The following is a 22,341-nucleotide window of genomic DNA, read 5'->3' as shown; positions in this document are numbered from 1 at the left end:
TTCACATAGGCTCTCTACAGCTCTTCATCCTTTCTCAGCTGCCTGTCTCCTGGGAATCCACTTGTATTGCTCTGCATTTTGGAGGACAGAGCAAAAGGACAGTCCTGGGCAATTCCATGTAGGTTACAAAGCCTATTCCCCACTGCACCTTTCCACCCAGGTTAGTTCCTGGTGTGAGTGCAGCCCAGCCAGCCAACTGTGTCCTGGCCTGCATCAAGAGCAGCATAGTCAGCAGGGCAAGGGAGGGGATTCTTCCTCTTTGCTCTTCTCAGACACCACCTGGAGTCCTGTGTGTAGTTGTGGAGCCCCCAGCACAAGGACATGGAACTGTTGGAGCCAGTGCAGAGGAGGGAATGAAAATGCTCAGAGGGCTGCAGCAGCTCTGCTATGAGGACAGGCTACAAAAGTTGGGGCTCTGAAGCCTGGAGAAGAGAAGGCTTCGAGGAGACCTTATAGTGGCCTTCCAGTATCTGAAGGGGACCTATGGGAAGGCTGGGGAGGGACTGTTGCCAAGGTCTTGTAATGAAAGGACAAGGGGTAATGGGTTTAAACTGGTAGAGGGGAGATTCAAATTAGATGTTAGGAAGAAGTTACTTACAGTGAGGGTGGTAAGACACTGGCACGGGTTGCCCAGGGAGGTTGTGGATCACAGAAGCACAGAACGGGATACACAACCCCCCTGGAGGTGTTCAAGGCCAGGCTGGATGAGGCCTTGAGCAAGCTGTTCTAGTGGGAGGTGTCCCTGCCTATGGCTGGGGGTTGGAACTGGATGAGCTTTGAGGTCCCTTCCAACCTAAACCATTCTATGGTGACTCCACCACCTCCCTGGGCAGCCTGTTCCACTCTTGAAGGAAAGAAAATTTTCCCTGATATCCAACCTAAATGAAGTGATTGCCACTCTGTTAAGTGTTGCACTGCAATTGAAGCAACTATCAAGTGCCTGGCACCTGAAAACTGAGAAACATGAGAACACAGAAGCAGCAGAATCAAGTTAAATTTTGGGTTGAATTTCTCCTTACCCTGAGTCTGTTCAAGAGGGTGAGGTGAAACCACACACAGAAACTCAATGAAGTGCCACCACTGGCTTGCAGCAGCATTCAAAAAGCTTAAGCAAAAGCCCTTAACAATTTTCATCTCAAAAATAACTTCTGCACAGTGTCCTCAGAGCTTCTCATTACCTGAAGGAACAATCTTGCACCCCCAAACACTCCAGCAGATTGCTTGTTTGCTAGAGCTCTAAGCTTTTGTTTCCTGCAGGAAACACTGGAATTATCTGGGTACACTGTGTGCTAAGGTTACACCTACCCCCTGCTGTGCCTATGCTGCAGTGCCATAAAACTTTTACTCTATTATTACAGCAAATTGTTTTTCAAGGCAGCTGGCACAAAATGTTTGTAGAGGCAGGGGTTTGTTTTTCACCCTTTTTTACCCCTAGATCTTCTGTCTCCCTGGAAACTCTTCCACTTCTGTTAACAAGGTGGTTTTGAGACTCTAATTATCCATCACAGTAACTTTACTGTTTGTAACTCCAGTTCCCAAGCTCTCACCTCCAGCTTGGTGAAATTCCAGCATTAGATAGGGGAAGGCAGAAAGAGCACCACAGAGTCACCAAATTGCTTTGGGTAGAAGAGACCTTTAAGATCATCAAGCCCAACAGCTAACCTAGCACTGAATGCTCACCAGAGGATGCTGGAGCTTGGAACCAGAGCCCTACTCTGAAAAACAAATTAGGCTAGCTCTTTACTGGGCCAGACACTTCAAGCACAGTGGAGGTGGCAAAAAGCTGCTTCATGTGGACAAGAGACACAAGTTCAGCTTAATGCTTTTAGTACCAATCAGAAACAGTTCTGCAAAACACAGAGGGGTTTATTTAGTGATTGACTTTGCCATAACTACAGAGTAACAAGCTGTCAGAGTTGCACCCTGCATTAGGGCTTCTCAAATGGATGATTTCAACCACAGAAAAACCCCAGAACTGCAGGAGTACACTGTCAGACCATCTCCTCCACAGCTTTCCTGCCTTAGCTGACTAGCAAGTCCTGTGCTATGAAAAAGAGGCAGATTTCTGGTGCTGCAAGACACCATGGTCGTGCCTCTTCACTTCTTCTAGCTGGATCATGGGGAATTCCACTTGTTTTTCAAACCACTTGGCTACAGTGAGGAGCTGCTTCTCCTGGAATGAACGGCCAATGAACTGAAGCCCCACTGGTAAGCCTCTCTCTGAAAGAGCTGCAGGAACACTTACAGCCGGCAGTCCTGAGAGAAAAAAAAACCACAAACAGATACATGTGCAAAGACTTACTATTAAATAAATCCAGTTGGAGTCATTTTGGTAACAGCTCTAAGTGAACCACAAAAAAAAAAAAAAGCCAGGTAGAGTAAAAAGATGAGTTAAAATTCAGTCAGTGAACTAAAGATGCTAATTGATGACCATGAGAAATTAATTAGTGGCAGGAGTTAGCATCCTCTGAGAAGAGGATCAGCTTTCCTAAGAGATGCTTGGTCTTCTGAAACTGGAATGGACACATCTTGCCTTACTTTAAAGTCTAGTTTCACATCCTGGCCAGCAGGACAAGGGAGGTTCTTCTGCCTCTATACTCAGCACTGCTCAGGCCACACCTTGAGTGCTGTGTCCAGTTCTGGGCTCCTCAATTCAAGAGAGATGTTGAGGTACTGGAAGGTGTCCAGAATAGGGGGACAAAGCTGGTGAGGGGCCTGGAGCACAGCTCTGTGAGGAGAGGCTGAGGGAGCTGGGGGAGTGCAGCCTGCAGAAGAGGAGGCTCAGGGCAGAGCTCATTGCTGTCTGCAGCTACCTGAAGGGAGGCTGCAGCCAGGCAGGGTTGGTCTCTGCTGCCAAGCAGCCAGCAACAGAAGGAGGGGACACAGTCCTAAGTTGTGCCAGGGGAGGTCTAGGCTGGATATTAGGAGGAAGTGTGAGTGGCATTGGAATGGGCTGCCCAGGGAGGTGGTGGAGTTGCTGTCCCTGGAGGTGCTGAAGCAAAGCCTGGCTGGGGCACTTAGTGCCATGGTCTGGTTGATTGGCCAGGACTGGGTGCTAGGTTGGACTGGCTGAGCTTGGAGGTCTCTTCCAACCTGATTGATTGTATGACTTTAAATAATTTCATAACTAAACTATCCTCTATGCCTGGCTATCATTTTAAGAGTTAAAATACAGGAGGTGAAATACTGTCAGTCTAAAGAAGAGGTTAAATGGCTGAAGGGAACAGAGATGAGAAACAGCTAGGCAGAGGGAATGCTAGCTGAATGGCTGCCCCTACTCACCAGCCATGTTTGCAGCCTGTGTTAGGATGTCATCTTGTGCACTGCGGGTCCTGTTGTCCTCCTTGATGAACTCCGTGTAGGGTGCTGCATCAGTCAGGGTGGTGGGGGTGAGCAGGACATCCACACCACTCCCAAAGACCTTCCTGAAGTCGTGGGCAATGAGCCGCCTCACCTGCTGCGCCTTCACAAAGTAACGCTCGTAGTTCCTGCAGGGAAGTGGGGACGTGAGGGCCAGACAGCAGCTCCAAGAGTCCCAGCATACAGAATCATAGAATTAGGCAGCGTTGGAAGGGGCCACAAGGAGCAGCCAGTTCCAACTCCCCTGCCATGGGCAGGGACACCTCACACTAGATCAGGCTGGCCAGAGCCTCACCCAGCCTGGCCTTAAACACCCCCAGGGATGAGGCTTCCACCATCTCCCTGGGCGACCAGTTCCAGGCTCTCGCCACTCTCATGCTGAAGAACTTCTTCCTAAATTCCTGAATCTACTCCTTCCTAGCTTTGTTCCATTCCCCCCAGTCCTATCACTACCTGACAGTTTAAGAAGTCCTTCCCCAGCTTTCTTGTAGCCCTCTTAAGATACTGAGAGGCCACAATAAGGTCACCTGGGAGCCTTCTCCTCTCCAGACTGAACAGCCCCAACTCTCTCAGTTGGGGTTCACAGCAGAGCAGCTCCAGCCTTCTGATCATCCTCGTGGTCCCTTTCTGGACACCTTCCAGCACATCCCTATCCCTCCTGGTTGGAAGAGATCACCCAGTCCAACCTTTGACCCAGCCCTGCAAGGTCAGTGTTACCTGCCCTGGGCGCCCCTGCTCTGGCAGGGGGCTGGGCTGGATGACCTTTCGGAGTCCACTCCAATGCCTAACATTCTGTGATTGTGTGACAAGTGGCTGGCAGCAGGAGGAGAGTTTATTTTCCATTGTGATGAACAATTAATCCCCGTTTGCTCAAGACCCTGTCCAGCTGGCAAAGCAGAGTTTTAAGATCCTGTGCTTACTGTTTCAACAAGAAATAGTTCCCTGAGAGGATTCTTCCCCTGACAACAGCATTGAAGCCCTCTCGGCGCGTGGCAGCGTACAGGCTTTCTGTGGACTTGGTCGTGTCAGAACGGTGTCCTGGAAGGAAAAAAAAGGCAATTTGGGAATTAATACTTGTTGTAATCCTTAAGATTTACCAACATAAGGAAATGTTTTACATTTACAATGCACTACTAGACAGGGTAGTGTACAATAGGTCACTGTTTGTTGCAGTCTGCGGGGAGGGGAAACCATCAAAGCACATTCCTGGTTTATTATGGCAACATTAAACAGGTTTTAAAGCCAGACTCCTAGAAGACTAGAAGTGAAAAGCAGGACCAACTTTTCTATGGATAGATTTTCACTTTATTCCACCTTGGAAAAAACCAATACCAAACATTCAGTCACGAAGAAGACAGCTCTTAAAAACAGTCATTTTTAATGGCAACCCAGCAACATTCTTGTTGTCAGACAAAAAGTTCTCTCAAAGGCCTTACCATATTCCAGCCCATCAAATCTGGCCATATTTGATGCCACTTCTGCTGTGCACAGCACATGATAGCAGACAATGGAGTAACGAGTGTGTGGTAGACTCACTTCAATGACTTTAGCACCTGCGTTCTTGAAGAGGTCAGCAGCCTTTGACCAGAGAGACAGAGTTTCACTAGAGAGCCCTGGGGCATGATATTCCTTGGAGGGAAAAAGAGAAGGGGAGGGATTTGACATACTGGATTACTTCTAATAGCAACCCAAATGCAGCCCATTCCAATGCCAATCACTCTCTCTGCCAACAACTTCCTCCTAACATCCAGCCTAGACCTCCCCTGGCACAGCTTGAGACTGTGTCCCCTTGTTCTGTGGCTGGGTGCCTGGCAGAAGAGCCCAACCCCACCTGGCTACAGCTTCCCCTTCAGGTAGTTGTAGACAGCAATGAGCTCTGCCCTGAGCCTCCTCTTCTGCAGGCTGCACACCCCCAGCTCCCTCAGCCTCTCCTCACAGGGATCTGCTCCAGGTCCCTCACCAGCTTCTTTGCCTTTTTCTGGACACCTTCCAGTATGTCAACATCTCTCTTGAATGGAGGAGCCCAGAACTGGATGCAGCATTCAGGCTGTGGCCTGACCAGTGCTGAGTATAAGGGGTGCACATGGCACTTTGGGACATGATTTAATGGTGGTGCTGGGAGGATAGACTGGATGATCTTAGAGAGCTTTTCCAACTCAAACAATTCTATGACTCTGTGATTTAAATGTTACCTTTGGGATTCCTATTGTGAGCTTGCTGACATCAGGCAGATTGGGTAGTTCAAATGGCTGGAAGTTGTCCTGAACAGTGGTAGAGTCTTTAGGATCGTGTCCAGCAAGCGACCCTGAAATAGGACAGAGGGAGAGAACACACAGTGAGCAGCCAGCATTCCATCCACCCTGGGACAGTGCTGTCACCACAAGAAGTGCTGCACATAAAGACAGGTGGAGCAGCAGTACCTAAGACAACTGCTGCATCATCCACACATCTCGTTAGGATTCCTGGCACATCCATGGAGTTCACTAGAGGAATGAGACCATGGCGAGAGATCAGTCCATATGTTGGCTTTAACCCCACTACACCGCAGTGAGCAGCAGGGTTTCGGGTGGATCCTCCCGTGTCTGACCCTAGAGCTCTATGGTTTCAAAAGGATCAGCATTAGTGACAAACCACAACAGTGCTGCATAAGAAATATGTAGGGTTTCAGACCCAAGGACTTAAAAACCTCTGAGTTCTTCTAGATTACAATCACCCAGCCTAAGTTTCAGTCTGCTCCCTGTGTTTGCTCTTATTCTTCTGTTCTGGTTTTTTATCTGTTCTCTGATTTTTCTTAGGGCTTTTGAATTAGCCACTAGCTGAGCCCAGTCCTCTCTACAATCCAGAGCTAGATAGGTACAATTTAGGTCCTTGGAATACCACCTTCTGTCTCCAGTATCTCAACATCTCTCTTGAATTGAGGGAGCCCAAAACTGGACACAGCACCCAAGGTGTGTCCTGAGCAGTGCTGAGCGCAGGGGCAGAAGAACCTTCCTTGTCCTGCAGGCCACATTGCTCCTGAGTCAGGCCAGGATCCCATTGGCTTTCCTGGCCCCACTGCTGGCTCATCTTCAGCTCCTCTCTACCAGCAGCCCCAGGTCCCTTTCTTCCTGGCTGCTCTCAGCCACTCTTGTCCCCAGCCTGTAGTGCTGCTTGGGATTGTTGTGGCCAAAGTGTAGAACCCTGCACTTGGCCTTGTTCAATCTCATCCCATTGGCCTCTGCCCCCCCATCCAACCTGTCAAAGTCTCGCTACAGGGCTTTCCTACCCTCCAACAGATCCACATTTGCTCCTAGCTTGGTGTCATGTTTATAAGTATCTGAAGGCTGGCCAGGAGCAGGGGGACAGGCTCTTCTCACGTGCTCCCTCTGATAGGACAGGGAGCAGTGGGTGTAAGTTGCAGCACAGGAGGTTCCAGCTCAACACAAGGGGGAACTTCTTTACTGTAAGGGTCACAGAGCACTGGCACAGGCTCCCCAGAGAGGTTGTGTGGTTTCCTTCTCTGGAGACTGTCAAGGCCTGTCTGGATGTCTTCCTCTGTGATCTGATCTGTTAGATAGTATTGCCCTGCCCTGGCAGGGGGGTTGGACCTAATGATCTCCTTGGGTCCCTTCCAGCCCCTAACATCCTGTGAGCCTGTGAAGATTATTACACTGTTGCATGTTAAGGGATCTCCTCATCTGCTGGGATTACATTTTCATCTTGTACTTGTGCACTAACCTCATGTTAGTTTTACCACAGTATGTGGGGAATAACAGTAAATCTGTCACTCCTTAACTGCCATTATCATTTTATGTCATGCTGAACAACACTCAAAAGGAGTAAAGCTTAAATCCACCTGCTTGGCTTCGTGACACATCACAAACACCAGCTAGGGGTGCTGAAATAAACTCCCTTATGCCAGTGCAAACAACTCTCCCATTTCAAAGCAGGTTAGAAAATTATAAACCCAGAATAGCATAAAACTAGAACCCTGCAGAGTGGTTTGAGACATTTAATCAAAAGCTATCCCAAAAGGCCTCTTACGCAAAACAGGTGAAGGATGACACAGCAGCTGCACTGCCTCCTGAGCTCCCTCCTGCTATTACCCACTTGGACTCTTTGTCCTCAGAATGGGATTTGGGGGCAGATTTTTCCTTGTACTGCCTTGAATAACTCCAGGGGTTTCTGACTGGTCCAAATACCCCATCTGTACTCCCAGATCTAGAAAAGAAGACAGAACAAATAGAGATGATGACAAATTGCATCCATATTGCATTCCTTCTTTATCCCAGATCTCTTCATCCTAGAAAACTCAGCTACAACACAAAAGGACTTCAATCCTTGTGTAACTAACTTCAGTATTACACACAACTGTCCAGTCTGTAGATCTTCCTCCCTTTCTGACACAGACATATCTAACTTCTGTTAATACCACTGAAAACACTGTAACCACAGCAGCATGAAACTGATTTAAGACGTGTAACAGTAAGGCTGCACAAGTGCTTCAAAAAAAAAGCTCCTGGGCTTTCCTAGCCCTGCATTTGCAAAAGTCTTGTGGAAAATCAAACTGCTGGAGTTGGGGGTTTTGAAAAGCAGTAGGAGGAAGAGGCACTTCTCTGTAAGACAGACATGATTACTCACGCTGTAGCCCTCTCCTGAGGCCACAGTTTGTTGGTTCAGAGCACCGGGCTGGCTTCTCAGAAACGTTTCAGTCGGCTTGTGGTCAGCCAAGTGTGAGCAGCCACCAGAAGTGGGGCTGGGAGGTACTTTCCTCCTTCCTCACAACCTCCACCCCGTGCTCCCCGACTCCTGGGTGTCTGTGTCATTAGCTAAACCATCAGATAGAGCGGGCAGTTAACACAGTAGGTGAAAACAAACCTTACTGAGACATTCCTTCAGTTTCACCTGCTCCCCGCTCAAGCTCAGGGTGCAGCTGTGTTGGTGGTAGCATAAGAGACCATACAAACACAGAGGGATGAGGCCAGTGGTGGGATAAGCCTTTTTAGGAGAATTCTGTGCATTAATAATGAGCTTAGACCAGCTGCAATACATAATCTGTTTTATTCTGTGTTTTATCCTAGCTCTTCTTCTGAAGGGTCTCTCTGACACAGAAATGACTTCATCCAGGCAAACAACACAAAGTGTTTCTACCCTATCCGTGTGAACTTCCCCAGCCAAGCCTCTGGTTTTGGTTCAGGTAAAATAACCCCAAACCACAATACTTATTGTCTCTCACTGGTAACTAAAGTCTCAGATACTCCTTTCAGACCCAGCAGTTGTGGTAATAGAGATTTTTATCCATAGTAGCTCCACACTGTTCCCTGCTGTATCTTGGCTGCCTTCCCTGATTTGCTGGAGAATCAATTTGTGAGAGCACTCCCCAACGTGCTCCTGACAAGAAGAAACTGCCCATCATCAGCCTGGGCATTCAAAGTGCTGCTCTAGATTATCCTGTCTGCAGCACATCAAGGAGTACTCATACAAAGCACTCCAGTGGCTGCCGAGGAGGGCATGATAATCAGCTAGGGGCAAAACCCACCAGTAAGGGGAAAGGAAAATGCAGCAATTAACTGGTGTCATAACCAATGCTAACACTGCTGGATCTGGAAGAAGTCTGCTTGGTCCTTCTGCAAAGGCTCCTTCCCCATCAAACCCAGTTACAGACAAAGACTATTTGCATAAGCCCCAGCACTTAAGTAATTTACACAACTCTGTAAGTGCTCAGAGAAAAATCCATGCAACTCTTTACACTCTTCAGGATTAAGTGTTCCTTATTGTCTAACCTCAACAGCAAGAGGAGTTAAAGACTGCAGGTAGATCAGAGCAGATGGTGTGCATTCTATTTAATGTACAATCACACAATGAAAACCATAAACATCACTCACCCCATTGCAAATTCGTCTAGGTTTGTTTTTCCTACAAGCACAGCTCCCTGATCCAGTAATTTCTGAACTACTGTAGCATTGTAAGGAGAAATATAACCTGCAAACAATCAGAACAGTTAAGAGTGATTGGTGAGATACAGCTGATTTGTACAAGTAGCAACTCTGAACACTTCCAACTTGGCAGCATTTCTGCATAAGAATCCTCAGTTCACAGTGCCAAAATTTTGCTTCAAGATAAGAGGAGTAGTTTCCAAAATGCAGCAGAAGTAAACCAAATGCTGCTTTGTTGGTAATGGTGGTTTTGTTTTTCTCCACAGCTCACAAGCCAGTACCTCTGGATTATACATTACTTGAGTGTGGAGCTAAGACTTCATATATAGATGTTACCATAAGGGTAGCCAATTTGCAGGAGCTGTCTAAAATAACAAAAGAGAAACAGCTCTTTACACAAAACTACCTTGAACTATCTCCCACTGCCATGAGGTAAAGGAGCAGATGGTTAACCACAAGCTGAAATAGTAACCTGCCTACACAGGCTTGAACACTTAGCCCTTGTATAAACTAGGATGAGAACCATGACACTTCCATGAGATCCTAGGAAGCACCCAGGATCTTATGTGAATTTTGGAAGGGGCTACTCCAACCTCAGTGGGAATAGGGACAATATCCCTCCTAATGCTCTCAGACATTCACAGAATCACAGAATTAACCAGGCTGGAAAAGACCTCTAGGATCATGAAGTCCAACCTATCACCTAACCCTTCTCATTAACTAACCCATGGCACTAAGTGCCTCATCCAGCTTCCTCTTAAACACCTCCAGGGATGGGGACTCCACCACCTCCCTGGGCAGCTCATTCCAATGCCAATCACTCTTTCTGTGAAGAATTTCTTCCTAATGTCCAGCCTAAACCTCTCCTGGCACAGCTTGAGGCTGTGTCCCCTTGTTCTGTTGCTGGTTGCCTGGCAGAAGAGCCCAACCCCACCTGGCTACAGCCTCCCTTCAGGTAGTTGTAGAGAGCAATGAGCTCTGCCCTGAGCCTCCTCTGCTGCAGGCTGCACACCCCCAGCTCCCTCAGCCTCTCCTCACAGGGCTATGCTCCAGGCCCCTCCCCAGCCTTGCTGCCCTTCTCTCGACACCTTCCAGCACCTCAATATCATTCTTAAATTGAAGGGCCCAGAACTGGACATACTACATTGCAATCAATCACAACAGGTCTGGGAATGTGCTTGAAGGGGAAGCAGCTCAGGCAATAGAAGACTTTTTAAAATGACAAAGTCATTCTTTCTTTCTTTGACTGTTGACCACCAGCATCAGAATAGGCTTCTGCTAACTTAGTAGAGCTGTCTTCCACAGAACTTCAGTTTTACTTTGTTTAGAATAAAACAAGTATGAAAAGGGACTTTTTATGTGGGTGCCTAGCAATGGGACATGTGGGAATGGTTTGAAGCTGAAGGAGAGGAGGTTTAGACTGGATGTTAGGAAGAAGTTCTTCAGCTGGTGAGACTCTGGAACCGGCTTCCCAGAGTGATTGTGGATGTCTCCTCCCTGCAACTGATGAGACTCCGGAATGGGCTTCCCAGGGTGCTTGTGGATGTCTCCTCCCTGAGGGTGTTTAAGGCCAGGTTGGATGAGGTCTTGGCTAACCAAGAGGTGTTATTGATGAGGTCTAATTAAGAGGTGTTCCTGCCCATGGCAGGGAGGTTGAAGGAGATGATCTCTGAGGTCCCTTCCAACCTAAGCCATTCTGTAATTCTGTGAAATGTTTTCTTCTTTTGCTTTTACTATGAAAAGGTTCTGACACCTTGAAAATGTTCATGGCAAGCTAATGGAAACAATGAGCTCAGGAAATCTCAACAAATGGAGACAGCAATATAGAATGTGTGTCTGTTACAGGAATACTCTTTCTACAGCCATGAGAAAAGAAACTACTTAAGTCAACAATTATCAACAGAACAACAACAACAAAAGACTGGTTTGGATTTTGCAAGGCAAACTGTACTAGAACAGTGCTGACTGCTCTCCTGGAGACCTAAAAGTAACCCGAAGCAAAATGCAAACTCTCGAACCGTTCTGGTTTAGTACACAGGCTACACTAAACATTGTGTTGTTGTTAAAAGCATGGAACTGTATGAAGATACTGTTTCTACACAAAAAAAGATGCATCTGTACTGCCAGAAGAAATGAAACACCTCCTCAAATGAGTTCAGCTCCTATTTTGAAAATAGTTCAGGTTTCCAGAAGCCTCCACTCCATAAAACCTCTACAGAGAAGAGCAAGAGCTCTGCCCTGAGATCTGCTTTGACTTTAAAAGCTCTACTGTACCTTTTAGCATGTTGGATGCACATGTTGTTTCAATGCCAGCTGTATTGAAGTTGTCTTTTACTGCAACAGGAATTCCATCTAACACACCCAGGGGCTGACCTGCGTTGGGAATGACGGCAAAGACAAGAGCAATGAAAGCAGTGTGCTCCACATACACAACTCTACCAATCACCACTCATCACACATCTGAGTGTCTGGGGGAAGCAAGAATGCTATCCACTTAGCATCTGATAGCTGTCAGTTGCGTTTGCATGGACCACATTGCATTCTAACCATAGCACTGGACAAGAGAAGGAAGTGCTTTACTTTGAGTGTGGCAGAGCTGGAACAGGCTGCCCAGAAAGGCGGTGGAGTCTCAGTCTCTGGAGACTTTCAAGGCCTGGCCCGATGTGTTCATGTGTGATCTGCCCTAGGTGATCCTGCTCTGGCAGGGGGGCTGGACTGGATGAGCTTCAGAGGTCCCTTCTGGGGAAGGGAAAAAAAAACCCATCCCAACTGGGTGAAAATTTCCCTTTTTTGCCTTTGAGAAAACGCAAAGGAAAACGTGGATGATGGTCAGCTTTTAAATGCTACAAGTAAGAGGGCAGAATGCCGATCTGCTCATCAACTAACCACTGCAGTAACAAAAGCTGCTTTGACTATACACCTGACAGCTGTGCCGAGTCTTTGCCTACCCTTGCCAACAGGCCTGCAAAAAACCCACTCCACCTTCATGCTTCTGGTAGCTGTTAGCTACCGACGAAAACCGAACTGCTGAGGGAAAGAAGAGGCAACCAGCAGCAGCAGCAGCGCTCTTCAGGCAACACCGAGCTATTTCATTCTGCAGCGCCTCGCTTGGTCCAGGTTTTGCTTCGTGTTTTTGAACTGAAGATGTTACCGAAGCATGCACCCACAGCAGCAAGCCGCAGCCCCCAGCCATCGAACGAGCAGAGCGTACACCTGCTTTCAGAAGGCTTTTCGTTTAGCAGGCAGCTCCTCCGCGGCAGCTTTTAAAGGCTAACACCGATTACGAGCAAACGTTACCTCTCCTGAATCTTGCCTCTGATTCTTCTGCCTGCTTCAGAGCGGTTTCTTCCGTGACGGTAATGTAGGCGTTAAGGAACTTGGTGCTTCTGATGAGGGAAAGGCACCGCTGGCAGAGCTCCGTCGGAGCGATTTGTCCTTCCCGCAAGGCTGCCGAGACCTGAAAGCGCAACGTCCCTCTCACAGCCAGGTGTCAGACCCCGCTTCGGGGCGCTGAAGGCATAAAGTGTGACTGCCCCGGGGCCACTTCAGCGAAGTGCCCACAAGCAGCTCCCCTCAGCCGCGGCCCCGCCGCGGGCTGCCGGCAGCGCGGACATCGCGGCGGGGCCGCTCGGTTCTGCCTCGTTAAGAGCCCGCCGGGCTGCGGCGGCTCGCAGCGGGGGCGCCGCGCTACTCACCTGGCGGAGAGAAGCTCGCAGCATGGCGATCGGCTGCCCGCTGCCGCCGCTTCACGCCCGCCGGCCCGCAGCCACCCTGCTCTCGGCGCGGCAGCCGAGCGCCGCCATCCCGGCCCAAGACCGAGCGGCACCATTGGCAGGGCCGCCAAGAAGGCGGCCGCCCATTGGCCCCGCTGCGGCGGAGGCGAGGCAGGGCTCAGGCCGGGCTGCGGCGGCGAGCAGCGCAGCGGGCAGCGCGTCCCGGCCCCGTCCCGCGGGGCCCCGGCTCCCCGGGCCATGCTGTGGCGGGGGGCGGCGAGCGGGCGGGCGCTCTGCGGAGCGCTGCGCGGGGTCGGGCAGCCGCCGGTCCGCGGCCTCCGCGCCTCTCCGCCGTCGCGGTCCTCCATGCCCTCCTGGGTCATAGACCGGTACGGCCGCAACGACGTGCTGCGCTTCACCAGGGACATGCTGTTCCCCATCATACACCTCCCGAACGAGGTCATCATTAAGGTTCACGCTGCGAGCCTGAACCCCATCGATCTTAGCATGAGAAGTAAGTGGCGAGGCCGAGCGGCCGGGGCCAGGCCGGCGTGACTGCAGGGGGTGTGCTTGGAGCGCGGCTGCCCCCTGGCCCCCAGCCTCCAGAGCCTTGCGGGCACCGGCACCGGCACCGGCCTGCCCGGGCAGTGCTGAGAGGGCTGCTCTAGAGCACCTCTTGCCTTGAGCCTCTCTCAGTAACTGGGGGGAAAAATCACTTCCAGAGAAGAAGAGGGGCACAAAAAGCCATTGCCTTTCTGAAGAGAAGGGTGTGTGGGGCAGGCTCATTGCTGTCCTCCACAGGCTTGCAGCTCACAGCTCGGTTTCCTTTTGTTAGCATGACCACGGCGGGGTTTATTTCGCGGCCGCCTGCCCCATCCCCAGCAGCTGCTGGCGATCAGCCCCTCCGAGCAGCGCTGTCTCCCCCTCGGGGGTGCTGCATTTTCCTGCCTTTGTGGTAGAGGGGGCTGAAGGTTGGAGCGAGGGCAAAGGTGGCATGGGTGACCTAATCCAAACCACGCTGTTGCCATGCTCGCTCCTCCTGAGCTGGCATAGAATGGTTCGGGTTGGAAAGCATCTTAAAGATCATCCAGTTCCAGCCCCCCTGTCATGGGCAGGGACACCTTCTACTGGACCAGGTTGCTCAAGATCTACTCCAACCTGGCCTTGGGCACCCCCAGGGAGGGTGCATTTGGGCACCTGCTGTCACCTTACCCGGGTGGTCTGTGTCTTTCAGTGACCAACGTGTTTAAGCAGATTCGTTCTGTTTTACCTGAGGGTTCAGGGTTTGAAACACAAGAAGGCAGCTGTGGCAGTGGATGTTGAGAAGTGATCTTGCACATCGATTCAGATTCAGTAGTGCCTGCAGAGACCTCTGCAGGAAGCCTGCCAACACAGCTGGAATTTGTCTCTGGGGTCTCTCCTAATTCAGAAAAATCCTCCATGTATAGGAGTGAGTTTGGTCAGGAGACACCTGAGGGGTCCTGTTGAACGTCTCACTGGAGCTATGGGGCTGCTGCTGGTGTTCTGAGTCAGTGTGAATGTCTTGGAAGCAACCACATTTTCCTGCTGCTTTGAGGTGCCTCCTTCTGTGCTATTTCTTTTCAGTATGGCAGGAAGGTTGGAGGAGATGATTTCTAAGGTACTTTCCCTTCCAACCTAAGCCATTCTATGATGATACTGCTGTTAGGAAATGGAGCATTTCCAGTGGACTTAACAGCTCTGACAGTGTTAGACACATGTAAATTGGTTTAGAGTGGAAAGTCACCTCATGGACAAATGATCCAGAATGAAACACGCTCTTCCTTTGTCAGATCTCTAAAAGTACAAAGTAATGCAGAGTTCTTGCATAGAATTAGTCAGGGTTGGAAGGGACCACAAGGTCCATCCAGTTCCAACCCCCTGCCATGGGTCTAGAGCCTCATCCAGCCTGGCCTTAAACACCCCCAGTGGTGGGGCTTTGACTGTGGGCAACCCATTCCAGGGTCTCACCACCCTTGTGGTGAAGAACATGCTGAATTGGTAGCAGAAATGAGGCACAGGCAGTGCTTTCTAGTTGGAATGGTCCAGTTGGTAAATGAAAGCTCACTGTGTTATGTCCTGCTTGGTCTGATGTGTTGCAGGTGGTTACGGTGCTGCCGCCCTAAACATGAAGCGAGATCCCCTGAAACTGAAGAGCACAGAGGGTGAATTTCCACTCACACTTGGTCGAGATGTCTCTGGTGTTATTATGGAATGTGGACTCAATGTGTCTTACTTCAAACCTGGAGATGAGGTGGTAGCACCAATCTCTTTCTCTCTTTCTAGAATGCAGAGTTGAAATGTACTGTGAGTTGTTCATCTTTTCTTGCCCTCTCTCAGAAAGTTCTTTCCAGGTTGGTGTCCCCTGATGGAGAAAGTAAGTCCCAAGAATGCTTTTTCCCCTTACCATTTTTTGTCTGATGATCTTTGCCAGGTTTGGTTCTGCAGTTTAATTTACCTTCTGTTTGTTTGTTTATTTGGTGCATTTCAGTGCTGGCAAGAGAGGAGTTTGTTTTATTTCTGGAGATGCTTCATTTTTGACTGAAGATGGAATCCCAGCAGGAGAGGATTAGTTGGCTTTCTTTTTCTTTAGTAATTTAATAAGGATGAGGGCTGTGGCATAACCTGAGGGCCACTTTGTGAATCCCCACGTGAATATTATTTGCTTTCACCTTCACCAGGTGCTTAGAATCAGAGAATCAAGCAGCTTGGAAGAGACCTCCAAGCTCAGCCAGTACAACCTAGCACCCAGCCACAGCAAATCAGCCAGACCATGGCACTAAGTGCCCCAGCCAGGCTTGGCTTCAACACCTCCAGGCACGGTGACTCCACCACCTCCCTGGGCAGCCCATTCCAATGCCAATCACTCTCTCTGACAACAACTTCCTAACAACATCCAGCCTAGACCCCCTCTGGCACACCTTGAGGCTGTATCTCCTGGTTCTGTTGCTGGTTGCCTGGCAGAAGAGCTGCACACCCCCAGCTCCCTCATCCTCTCCTCACAGGGCTGTGCTCCAGGCCCCTCACCAGCTTTGTCACCCTCTTCTGGACACATTCAGTACCTCAACATCTCTCTTGAATTGAGGAGCCCAGAACTGGACACAGCACTCCAGGTGTGGCCTGAGCAGTGCTGAGCACAGGGGCAGAAGAACCTCCATTGTCCTGCTGTCCACACTGCTCCTGAGCCAGCCCAGGATGCCATTGGCTTCCATGTTTCCCCAATTTTAGCACAGCAAATTCTGATCCTTCCCTCTGGCCCCATCCCCTCCAATCTGGGCATAGAATGAGTTTGAGGATTTAAAAAAATTGTATCTTGTGCCCGGTTCTGGGCTCCTCAGTTCAAGAGAGATGTTGAGGTGCTGGAAGGTGTCCAGAGAAGGGCAGCAAGGCTGGGGAGGGGCCTGGAGCACAGCCCTGTGAGGAGAGGCTGAGGGAGCTGGGGGTGTGCAGCCTGCAGCAGAGGAGGCTCAGGGCAGACCTCATTGCTGTCTACAGCTACCTGAAGGGAGGCTGTAGCCAGGTGGGGTTGGGCTCTGCTGCCAGGCAAGCAGCAACAGAACAAGGGGACACAGTCTCAAGCTGTGGCAGGGGAGGTCTAGGCTGGATGTTGTTAGGAAGTTGTTGCCAGAGAGAGTGATTGGCATTGGAATGGGCTGCCCAGGGAGGTGGTGGAGTCACCGTGGCTGGACGTGTTGAAGCCAAGCCTGGCTGGGGCACTTAGTGCCATGGTCTGGTTGATTTGCTGTGACTGGGTGCTAGGTTGTACTGGCTGAGCTTGGAGCTCTCTTCCAACCTGCTTGATTCTATGATTCTGCATAGCCTGGTACATTTTTTTGCACAGCTCTGCAGTCTGGCAAGGAGCTAAAACTGTTTTCTGATAAGCAATAGTGAAAACATTCTGCAAATAGGGGAAAAAACCCCAAACCAATCCCAAAGGCAACTTTTGTATCTCATTGTACCATCATGTGCAAAGCCACAGCCACTGATGGTTGTTCTCTGTTTGGTTTTAGGTGTGGGCAGCCGTTCCTCCCTGGAAGCAGGGCACTCTGTCAGAGTTTGTGGTAGCCAGTGGAAACGAGGTAAACCTTCAGAAATGTGGTGAGAGGCAAACCCCCAAAGCTGCAGAGCCTGGCTTTGTGTTTCCCTTTGCTCTCTAGGGAGCTGACTAGCTTACTTCTCAGACTGATTTAGGCTCCAGCTGGTTATGAAGATAGGTGTAAGTGTGGAAGGCACAATCCACAGTGCAGGGAAGCTTGCTGAAGGGTCTCAGTGTCACACAGCTTAGACATGGCTGATTTTCTTTCAGGTGTCTTTTAAGCCTAAGTGTCTCAGCCACATAGAAGCTGCCTCCTTACCTTACGTAGGCCTGACAGCGTGGTCTGCGGTGAAGCAAGTTGGAGGACTGAACCAAAGTAATTGTGGTGGGAAAAGGTAAGGAAACAGGTCTGGTGCTAAAGCTTAGTGTTTTGCTTTTATGCTGATGAGCTGCTTCTAAGCAGTGGCAGCCTCACCACCCTTGTAGTGAAAAACTTCTTCCTAAGATCCAGCCTGACCCTGCTCTCCCTCAGCTTCAGGCCATTCCCCTTTGTCCTGTCTAGACACCCTTATGAAAAGTCCCTCTCCAGCTTTCCTGTAGGATCCCTACAGGTAGAATCATAGAATCAAGCAGGTTGGAAGAGACCTCCAAGTTCATCCAGTCCAACCTAGCACCCAGCCCTAGCCAGTCAACTAGACCATGGCACTAAGTGCCCCATCCAGGTACTGGAAGACACTGGAGCTTTCTCTTTAAGCTGAACACCCCCAGCTCCCTCAGCCTATTGTCAGAGCAGAGGTGCTCCAGCCCTCCTCTGGGCTCACTCCAACATCTCTGTGTCCTTCTTTTGATGGGGATTGCCTCTGAAGTGCTTTCTTGATGTCACAACACATGGAGAAAGCTTGACTAGTTGGGAGGTTTTGTAGATAACAATCCATGTAGCATAGGAATGAACTAGATCTGGAAGGTGTATCTGCCTGAAGGATCTCAAAGGGGAAGATAAAAAGAAGCCCTAGCCAAGCAGCTCCCCTAAATGGAAAATGTTACCTAAATCCTGGAGCAAACTGCCCTTTTTAAGCCACAGCTTTCTCCAGCATTTGCAGTGGAAGAAATGCCCTTCAAGCAAGAAGCAAACCTGGGAAGGCAGTTTGACAAGGTTTTTCTGAAAGGATTTATTGTGACTGTCCTTTTGTAGGGATGAAGATGAGCTTAACCCAGTATCTGGAGTGTAGCATCCTTGAGCCTTTTCAAGTGTAATAAGATCTAAATAAGAATGTTACTTCAGGCATCTGTTGTCAGCAGCCTGGCTCTGAGGATAAGTCATTTTTGGCAGATTTGAAAGCTGCAGGCATTGTGCTTGCAGATTCTTAATCTGAATTCTGTAGCTTGGATCAGTGAAAGAGGAGGGACTGGAATCTGATCTGTTACAAAAGAGGAAGCATTTCAAAGTGGATACTGTGACCAAAGCCAAGTCTCTTTGGTTACTTCAAAGAATTTGTGTAAACTGAGACTCCAGATTGTGTGGCAGAATTTTGCACTGTGAAAAGCAATTTCCTTCACCATCCAGCACCGTCAGGTTTAGAGCAGGGACTTCACCAGCTGCTGAAGAGAAGCAGATTGTTCTGAGAAACAGGATGTCCCCCAGTCCTATGCCAGGACTTCATCTTGGATCTTCCTTTTGCCCTAGAATCAGCAAATGGCTCCAGAGTCCAAGCACTGTTCATGACTTGAAGGCTTTCTTACTAGTTCACTGCCTGAAGTTGCTGAATGGAGTAGCCAGGTGGGACCTGTGAGCAGCTGGCTGGCAATGAGGTGCTCACACTGCTAAGCTGGCATTTGTTTTTATGGAGCTGAGGGTGGTGTCTTCAGGTCAGATCAACTCTCACTGAGGATTTGGTACCAGATTCTTGCACCCTCCTGTCTGTCTGTCCTTCTGCACAATGTGGCAGTCATAGGTCTTGCTGAGCTGGAAACCATGACCTTTTTTCTAAAGAAAAGGGTAGAGAGCTTAGTTTAATAGAAGTTAAACTTGCTTATGGTGAGGCTTCTTCATTGTATTTCATAGAATCATAGAATCAGTCAGGGTTGGGAAGGTCCACAAGGATCAGCCAGTTCCAACCCCCCTGCTATAGGCAGGGACACTCTACCCTAGATCAGGCTGGCCAGAGACTCATCCAGCCTGGCCTTAGACATCTCCAGGGACAGGGCCTGAACCACCTCCCTGGGCAGCCCATTCCAGGCTCTCACCACTCTCATGCTCAACAGCTTCCTCCTCACATCCAGGCTGAATCTCCCCATCTCCAGCATTGCTCCATTCCCCCTAGTCCTGTCACTCCCTGATAGACTAAAAAGTCCTTCCCCAGCATTTTTTGTAGCCCCCTTCAGATAGTGGAAGGCCTTTGTCTTAGATAAATGTTCTGTAACATGGGAAAAGAAATTCTCAAGCTCTCAGTCTCCCTCAATAGTGTGATACTGACCTACTTTTTCTCTGTCAGTTTGTGTCAAATGTTGGTGAATTGGATCTTTTTTCTCTTCAGGGGACCCCAGCAGTGGAATCTGGGAGAGTGGAAGTCTCTTAACTAATTGTTTTCCCAAACTAAACAGTTCTGTTTGGGACAGTGAGAAGAGGGACAGGCTTTGGGAATGAGAAATGCTACTGCCTGCAGTTAGTGGCATGCACAGATGTGGAAGTCCCTTTGGCTGTGCTGAGGTAATGCTGTTGGCACAGCAAGCAGCATCAGCAGAGTTCAGGCACTTTATTGCCTGCTGAGGAGTCAACCATTAACACTGGACAACAAATGCAGCCTTTTGCTTGAGATTATTTGGTGTCAGAAATGTACAGGAAGCATGGCCTGGTTTTGCTGGGACACAGTCCCAGCCCAGCTGGGGGCTGCAGGCCAGCAGCAGCTCTTAGGCAGGCTGGACAGCTGACTGGAGATGGCTACAGCTGTGGCCCAGGCCATCTGCATCACAACCAGAATGAAAGGGAAAGTTTGCTGAGGGGAGGGAGTCTCCAGCTCGGGATCTGCCTGTTCCTGAGGGCTGCTTTCCAGTCACTGGGCTGAGTATAACTTGATATATTTATATTGGCATTGGTGTTAGCTTAATTAAATCCATTTTCATTTCAACCCACAGCTCTCTGCTGCTTTTCCTGATCTCTCTTCCCTGCTGGAGAGGGATCATTTGATGGTGCAGCTGCTCCAGTTTAGCCCAGGATACAGGCTAAATGTAGACAGAGCATTAGAATACTTAGAAACTGTAGATTTAATGTATTTCATGTATTCTTCTCTTACAGAGTATTAATATTAGGAGCTTCAGGAGGAGTTGGCACATTTGCTGTCCAGGTAATAAACCCCAGCATGCCCAGGATGCATCTCCAAACTGTTCAGTGTGAAAAAAAAGTATCAGTGGAAAGGAATTGAGGGGAGGAGTAGTGAAATGGCAAGGTACTGATCCATCTGATCAATGTGAGCTGCTTTCAGGTGTATTGCTTTCCATTTGTGCTGTTGCATTAGTTTAAAATAGAAAGGAGGGACTCTAAAGAAAGGAGCTGTGAGAGACTGCATTTCAGTCTGGTCACAGGAAAGCTCCCGTTTGTGTGACTCAAAATCTGAGGCTTCTTTTCATTGTGGAGCAGAGCTGATTGAAAGATGAATAAGAAAAGGACTTGGTGTGTGGGTAGAAAACCTGATGGAGAAGGTGTCACCTGCTGTAGCTGTTGTAGGTTTCAAATGGTGAGAGAGGCAGCAGGCTTTGATGTGCAGTGTACGTAAAGCAGTCACTTACATCACATTCCCTTGGCTGCCTTTGCCCTGCTGCCATTTATCCCTGATATCTGTAAATAGCATTAAAAACCCATTCTCATTCCTCCACACCAACTCCTCTCTCCTCAAGACCGCCTTAAATAGTGATAAATCCCACCCACTGTTTGGCATCTGTGACAAGGTATCCTGATGTTAGGAAGAAATCCTTGACAGTGAGGGTGGGGAGGTGCAGGAGCAGGTTGTTCAGGGAGATTGTAGATGCCTCCTCCCTGGAGGAGTTCATGACCAGGTTGGATAAGGCTGTGAGCAAGCTAGGCTAGCAGGAGGTATCTCAGGCAGAGGAGTTGGAACTGGATGATCTTTAAGGTCCCTTCCAACCTAAACCATTCTATCCATCTGTGAATCTCCCTGCTCTCTGCTAAAGTGCTGGTTTGTTCCATAAATAGAGTGAGCTGTTTAAGCTGTTCTCAGCAGTTCACTGAAGTTTAAACTCTGGATTTTTCTTCTCTTCTTGTTTTTAGCTAGTGAAGGCCTGGGGTGCTCATGTGACAGCAGTTTGTTCTCAGGATGCCAGCACACTGATGAAGAAGCTTGGAGCAGATGATGTGGTTGATTACAAAGCTGGGAATCTGGAAGAGCAGCTGAAAACCTTGCCCTTGTAGGTGTCTGTGTTGCTGTCAGACCTTGATTGCTTGACTCCAGTCTATCAGAAATCCTTTTATTTGGTGTTCCTCCCTCCCCACCATTTGTAAAGCATTACTTTGTAAAGCAAATTTGAATGCAGTGAGTGTCCCAAGCCCAGATTTCATTGTAAGCCTAAGCTGGTTAATTGGGCTTGTGGAGGCAAGCTCAGCTTCACTTGCTTCTCCTCCATGACACTGATTTGAATGGTTCTGTCAGCTCTCAGTCAAGACTTGGAGCATTCACAAAGCATGAATAAGTTAAAATAAGTCTGAGGAATCCTGTGTGAGGTTAATAAATTGTAAAAGTGATCTGCTAGAGGGATGAACAATGAGATTTAACAGGGCCAAGTGCAGGGTTCTACACTTTGGCCACAACAACCCCAAGCAGCACTACAGGCTGGGGACAGAGTGGCTGAGAGCAGCCAGGCAGAGAGGGAGCTGGGGGTACTGGTAGAGAGTAGCTGAAGCTGAGGCAGCAGTGCCCAGGTGGGCAGCAGAGCCAATGGCATCCTGTCCTGGCTCAGGAGCAGTGTGGCCAGCAGGACAAGGGAAGTTCTTCTGCCCCTATGCTCAGCACTGCTCAGGCCACACCCTGAGTGCTGTGTCCAGTTCTGGGCTCCTCAATTCAAGAGAGATGCTGAGGTACTGGAAGGTGTTTGGAGAAGGGCAGCAAGGCTGGGGAGGGACCTGGAGCAGATCCCTGTGAGGAGAGGCTGAGGGAGCTGGGGGTGTGCAGCCTGCAGCAGAGGAGGCTCAGGGCAGAGCTCATTGCTGTCTACAGCTACCTGAATAATGGAGGCTATAGCCAGGTGGGGTTGGTCTCTTCTGCCAGGCAAGCAGCAACAGAACAAGGGG

The 22,341-nt window shown here is 49.3% G+C and overlaps 2 protein-coding genes across 3 annotated transcripts in view; one reads left to right on the top strand and one right to left on the bottom strand.

The window, feature by feature from the left end:
* Positions 1–1,845: 1,845 nt before the first annotated feature.
* Positions 1,846–13,106, bottom strand: QRSL1 (glutaminyl-tRNA amidotransferase subunit QRSL1). Its single transcript, XM_064170225.1, has 11 exons — positions 12,971–13,106; positions 12,573–12,732; positions 11,550–11,648; positions 9,225–9,321; positions 7,384–7,560; positions 5,781–5,956; positions 5,553–5,665; positions 4,797–4,989; positions 4,281–4,398; positions 3,283–3,488; positions 1,846–2,256 (listed from the first exon to the last, which is right to left on the bottom strand). The coding sequence occupies exons 1-11, from the start codon at positions 12,992–12,994 to the stop codon at positions 2,045–2,047; spliced, it is 1,575 nt and encodes a 524-aa protein (XP_064026295.1). The 5' UTR covers positions 12,995–13,106; the 3' UTR covers positions 1,846–2,044.
* Positions 12,444–22,341, top strand: part of RTN4IP1 (reticulon 4 interacting protein 1) — a 22,221-nt gene continuing 12,323 nt past the window's right edge. The window contains exons 1-6 of one of the 2 annotated variants that reach the window (XM_064170228.1): positions 12,444–12,631; positions 15,109–15,260; positions 17,017–17,085; positions 17,313–17,437; positions 20,335–20,383; positions 21,325–21,461. In XM_064170228.1, the coding sequence (XP_064026298.1) occupies positions 15,135–15,260; positions 17,017–17,085; positions 17,313–17,437; positions 20,335–20,383; positions 21,325–21,461 (506 nt within the window). In that variant the 5' untranslated portion in view covers positions 12,444–12,631; positions 15,109–15,134. Of the gene's footprint in view, positions 12,632–13,215; positions 13,503–15,108; positions 15,261–17,016; positions 17,086–17,312; positions 17,438–20,334; positions 20,384–21,324; positions 21,462–22,341 lie in introns of those variants that run through there. The other variant, XM_064170227.1, reaches the window with a different exon arrangement.

The sequence above is a fragment of the Pogoniulus pusillus genome, chromosome 33, assembly GCF_015220805.1.
Source record: "Pogoniulus pusillus isolate bPogPus1 chromosome 33, bPogPus1.pri, whole genome shotgun sequence".
NCBI classification, from domain to species: domain Eukaryota; kingdom Metazoa; phylum Chordata; class Aves; order Piciformes; family Lybiidae; genus Pogoniulus; species Pogoniulus pusillus.
This window is presented reverse-complemented; position numbering and strand designations above follow the sequence as displayed.